This window comes from Otolemur garnettii, unplaced genomic scaffold, assembly GCF_000181295.1.
Source record: "Otolemur garnettii isolate 467f Iridium unplaced genomic scaffold, OtoGar3 scaffold00152, whole genome shotgun sequence".
In the NCBI taxonomy this organism is placed as follows: Eukaryota; Metazoa; Chordata; class Mammalia; order Primates; family Galagidae; genus Otolemur; species Otolemur garnettii.
Window position 1 is genome coordinate 1,783,170 of NW_003852547.1, and position 5,044 is coordinate 1,788,213.

General features: G+C 42.7%; 1 protein-coding gene and 1 pseudogene across 1 annotated transcript in view; one reads left to right on the top strand and one right to left on the bottom strand.

The window, feature by feature from the left end:
• ZNF229 (zinc finger protein 229) overlaps positions 1-1,655 on the bottom strand; it is a 10,927-nt gene extending 9,272 nt beyond the window's left edge. Inside the window, exon 1 of the mRNA XM_023518955.1 lies at positions 1,571-1,655. Within this exon, the coding sequence (XP_023374723.1) occupies positions 1,571-1,655 (85 nt within the window). The remainder of the gene's footprint in view (positions 1-1,570) is intronic.
• A 2,708-nt stretch (positions 1,656-4,363) lies between these two features.
• The window catches only part of LOC105887984, a 1,939-nt pseudogene continuing 1,258 nt past the window's right edge, over positions 4,364-5,044 (top strand).

The following is a 5,044-nucleotide window of genomic DNA, read 5'->3' on the forward strand; positions in this document are numbered from 1 at the left end:
TTTCTTTCTTTAATTTTAGTAGATTTAGGGGATACAAGCTGAATTCCATTACACATATATACTATATAGAGGTGAAGCCTGATCTTTTAGCATACTTATCACCTGAATAGCGTACATTGTACCCCACAGAAATACTCTTTTAAAATTGTCAGTTACCACCTATTACGGAGGCTACCCTGGAAAGATCTCTAAATTAACAAAAGAATGGAGTAGTCTTCTGTCATTTACCTCTCAGCCTTGCCTGGGTCTAGCACTTAAGCAATTCCAATAATAAGATGTAAGACACAGAGATAAGAATCCTTGGAATCAGCTCAGAGTTGGTCAGTAGGTAGAGTGAAGACACCAAGCATCAGCTCCCTCCCTTCCCACCTTGCCTGACCTGTTTTGTCTTGAAATGCAAGCTTTAAGGGCAAGTTCAAACAACCAGATAAACTTATTTGGGCAGGGGCAGCACCTGTGGCTCAGTGGGTAGGGCACTGGCCCCATGTGCCGAGGGTGGCAGGTTTGAACCAGGCCCTGGCCAAACTGCAACAAAAAATAGCCAGGCATTGTGGTAGGTGCCTGTAGTCCCAGCTACTCAGGAGGCTGAGGCAAGAGAATGGCCTAAGACTAGGAGTTGGAGGTTGCTGTGAGCTGTGACACCACAGCGCTCTACTGAGGGCGATAGGCTGAGACTCTGTCTCTAAAAAGAAAAAAACAAAACAAAACAAAACTTATTTGGGCAGTCCACTCTAAGATACTCCCTGGCTTTTACTACTTCCCAAGTCTCCATCTTTCCTCCAGCCATCTACACAGAATCTGACTTTCAAGTGGAAGTCTAGACCTTAGTATAGCCCACTTTGACAAACACCTTTATCTCTCTCCCTTTGTTCACTGCCCTGCACTGGGGACTGATCTCTGAGGCTGTGTAGAATACAGGGCAACACCCTGTCGTCATGTATGGAGGACAAAGGGGAAGAGCAGAGGCCAGAATGGAAACAAGGCCTCCACACCAGTGCTACTGAAACTCAAGGCTGGGCACAGTGGCTCCTACCTATAATCCTAGCACTTTGGGAGGCTGAGGTGGGTAGAATGCTTAAGCTCAGGAGTTCAAGACCCGCCTGAGCAAGGGTAAGACCATGTCTCTACCAAAAATAGAAAAATTAGCTGAGCATTGTGACAGGCACCTGGAGTCCCAGCTACTCAGCAGGCTGAGGCAAGAGGATCTCTTGAGCCCAGGAGTTTGAGGTTGCCATGGCACCATACCCAGGGTAACAGTGAGACTCTGTCTCAAAAAAAAAAGGGAACAGAAGGAAGGGGAGGAGATGGGAGGGGAGGGGAGGGGAAGGGAGGAGCGGGAAGGGAAGGGAGAAGACAAGGGGGAAGGGAAAAGAAAAGAGAGGAGAGGAGAGGGGAGGGGAGGGCAGGAGAGGGAAAGGGAGAGGAGGAACAATTACAAAAACAGACTGCTGGACCTTAGCTCCATGGATTCTCATTCAGTAGTGCTGCAGTGGAGCCCAGAAATCTGTTTACACCAAGTTTCCAAATCATGCTAACACAGCTGTTCTAGGGACCACATTTTGAGTAGCACTTGCTAAGCTTCCTCTGAGTGGCCGATTTTCAGTGTTTCCAGAAGCTTCTTGCTTGTACAAAATCTCCTTGTGGTTCTTCCTCATGTCCCTGACCTTTGTAAGTCAGTACTGCCTCAAGATTCACTCTATAAATTTCTTCTTTGTCTAAACTCATTCCCTCTCCTGGTGAATACATCCTGCCTCATGGCTCCAGTAACATCTATATGCTGCTGATTATGCTGACTTAACATATGCAAAACTAAACTGCAGGTTTGCTGCTAGAAGTACATTTCTCCTTTCAAATGAGCAAGCCAAATATTTTAGGCTGGTCTATTTTTATTTTTTTTAAAAATAGTCTCACTTTGTCACCCTTGGTAGAGTGCTGTGCTGTCATAGCTCATAGCAAACTCAAACTCTTGGTCTCAAGTGATCCTCTTACCTCAGCTTTTCATTTTTAGTAGAGACAGGTGCTCAGGCTGGTCTCAAACTGATGAGCTCAAGCAATCCTCGGTCTCCCTGAATGCTAGGATTACAGGTCTGAGCCACTGCACCCGGCCAGGAGTGGTCTTTATTTATCTCTTTCTCATACGCTATTTATCTCTTTCTCATCCAATTCATATTTATCTCTTTCTCATCCAATTCATCAGCAAATACCTTCAAATTAGCAGCAGAATCAGTCCAATTCTTACAGCCACTGCCCATCATCTCTTGCCAGAATTATGTAATAGCCTCCTAACTCTTCCTTCTGTTTCCACTCCTGTCCCCCTACCATTTACAAAGCAGCCAGAGAGATCTTTTTGTTGTTGCAGGTTAGCCAGAGCCGGGTTTGATCCTGCCACCCTCGGTATATGGGGCTGGCGCCCTACTCACTGAGCCACAGGCATCGCCCTAGAGAGGTCTTTTTAAAATAGAAAAAGTGGGTGGTACTGTGGCTCAGTGGATAGGGCACCAGCCCCTTATACCAAGGGTGGCAGGATCGAACCCAGCCCCAGCCAAACTGCAACAAAAAAAAAATAGGCATTGTGGCCGGCACCTGTAGTCTCAGCTACTTGGGAGGCTAAGGCAAGAGAACCGCCAAAGCCCAGGAGTTGGAAGTTGCTGTGAGCTGTGACATCACTGCACTCTACTGAGGATGACAAAGTGAGACTCTGTCTCCAAAAAATAAATAAATGAAATAAAGTTATGTCACTCCTCTGGCTGAAAGACCTTACACTACTATCTGGCCTACCAATGCATAATTTCCCATTTGTTTTACTTCTTTCTCATTCTGTTCAGTCCCTCTGGCTGCATTATTATTCTTCAACTAGACCAGTCATACACCCATCTCAGTGCCTTCATTGTTGTTCCTCTGGCCTAGAACTTTCTTTCCATAAAAGTCTGTCCCCCTCACTTCCTTCAGTTCCCTATTTAAGCATCACCCTGTCAGTGAAACTCATCCCTGATTATCCTACATAGAATCACAAGCCAGCACCCCCCAAGCCCCTCCTGTACTCCATTTTTCTCTATGAAACTTATCTTCTGATTTATCATCTATTTGTCTTATTTACTGTCTTTCTGCACACACTAGAATGTGAGCTCTTAGGAGAGTAGCTGAGATTTTAGCCTACTCCAGGCACACAGCAGGTGCTCAATAAATATTTAAATGGAAGAATGGGATTATCCTGAATTCAGCCTGTTGATACCTGCATCCTGGGTTCTTTTGATATCAACTTTTTTTTTTGATACAGAGTCTCACTTTGCCACCCTTGGTAGAGTGCCATGGCATCATAGCTCACAGCAACCTCAGACTCCTAGGCTCAAGCCATTCTCTTGCCTTAACCTCCCAAGTATCTGAGATTACAGGCACCTGCCACAACGCTTAGTTACTTTTAGACATGGGGTCTCACTCTACTTCAGGCTGGTCTCAAACTCATGAGCTCCAGTGATTCACCTGCCTCGGTCTCCTAGAATGCTGGCTGAGATTACAGGAATGAGATACCAACTTTAGAGCAGAAGGGATTTTATTCTTTGTTAATTTTGTAAACTAGGTGCAAAAAATTAGGTTTTTTGTACTTAAGATACAAAGAAAAATACATTTCTTGACTGTGGAACTCCCACTAGGGGAGAGAAAGAGGATGACAGAAATAATTGGGGAGAAGGGTAATAGGATAAAGAGGTAATAGAAATAAGAAATACAGCAAAGGTAGAAATAAGAAGACTAGAATACATGGAAAGATGAAAAGGAGAAATTAAATGAGAATGTGGGGTTGAAGTTTGAGGAAAATAGGTAAATTATGATGTCATTAATCGGTAAATTATGATGTCATTAAAACAGCAATAGGAGAAACAGAATTTTGCCAAACTGCACTTTTTGTCTCTCAAAGATGCAATTGTATAAAGGCCTAGGTTCGAATACTGGTTCAACTAATTTGTAGTTGTATCAACACTGGAACAATGACTTAAACTTGTGAATAAGTCTGTTCTGTTAAATAAAGATAATTCCTACTTGCACAGTTGAAAGAATTAAGTCTTTTTCTCTTTCACACATATACACTTTTGTAAATAAAACTCATATCCCAATACTTGGCACATAGAAAATCCTTTATAAATTATTACTCTTGCTATTGTTCATCCAACCCAGCACTAACTTAGAAATATAGGAATTTATTCACTTAACAAATATATATTCAGGGTTGAAGTACAACTTAGACACTATAAAAAACACTGGGGCTACAGCTGTAAATAAGATGGAATTTTTTCTTATGTTACTTGCATTCTGGTAGGTAAACTAATCTACAAATAAGGTGACCTTCGATTGCAAAAAGGGCTATACGATGACCAAAGCAGGCAAGATGGCGTCAGGTGGTGGGCAGCTTGGGGCTTATTCAACCATCACGTCCAGAAAGAGGTATGCGACACTTGAGCCAAATACCAAGAGGGACGACGGCCTCATGCAGTCAAAGTACATACAATAAATTAGGAGTCTTGGTACTTATTAATACAAGGAGTCCCTGCAGTGGGAGCAATGAAAAAATTGGTGGAGTGATTTGCTCTATATGGTGCAATTCAACAGTATAATGCTCTAGATGAATACCCAGCAGATGACTTTACTGAAGTGTATCTTATTAAGTTTGTGAACTCACAGAGTGCAAGAACAGCCAAGAGAAAAATGGATGAACAGAGTTTCTTTGGAGGATTGCTTCATGTATGTTATGCTCCAGAATTTGCAACAGTTGAAGAAACTAGGAAAAAAATGGAAGAAAGAACAGACCTGCCATTTGATCCTACAATTCCTCTACTAGGTATATATCCAGAAGACCAAAAATCACACTACAACAAAGATATTTGCACCAGAATATTTATTGCAGCCCAATTCATAATTGCTAGGTCATGGAAGAAGCCCAAGTGCCCATCAACCCACGAATGGATCAATAAATTGTGGTATATGTACACCATGGAATATTATGCAGCCCTAAAGAAGGATGGAGACTTTACCTCCTTCATGTTTACATGGA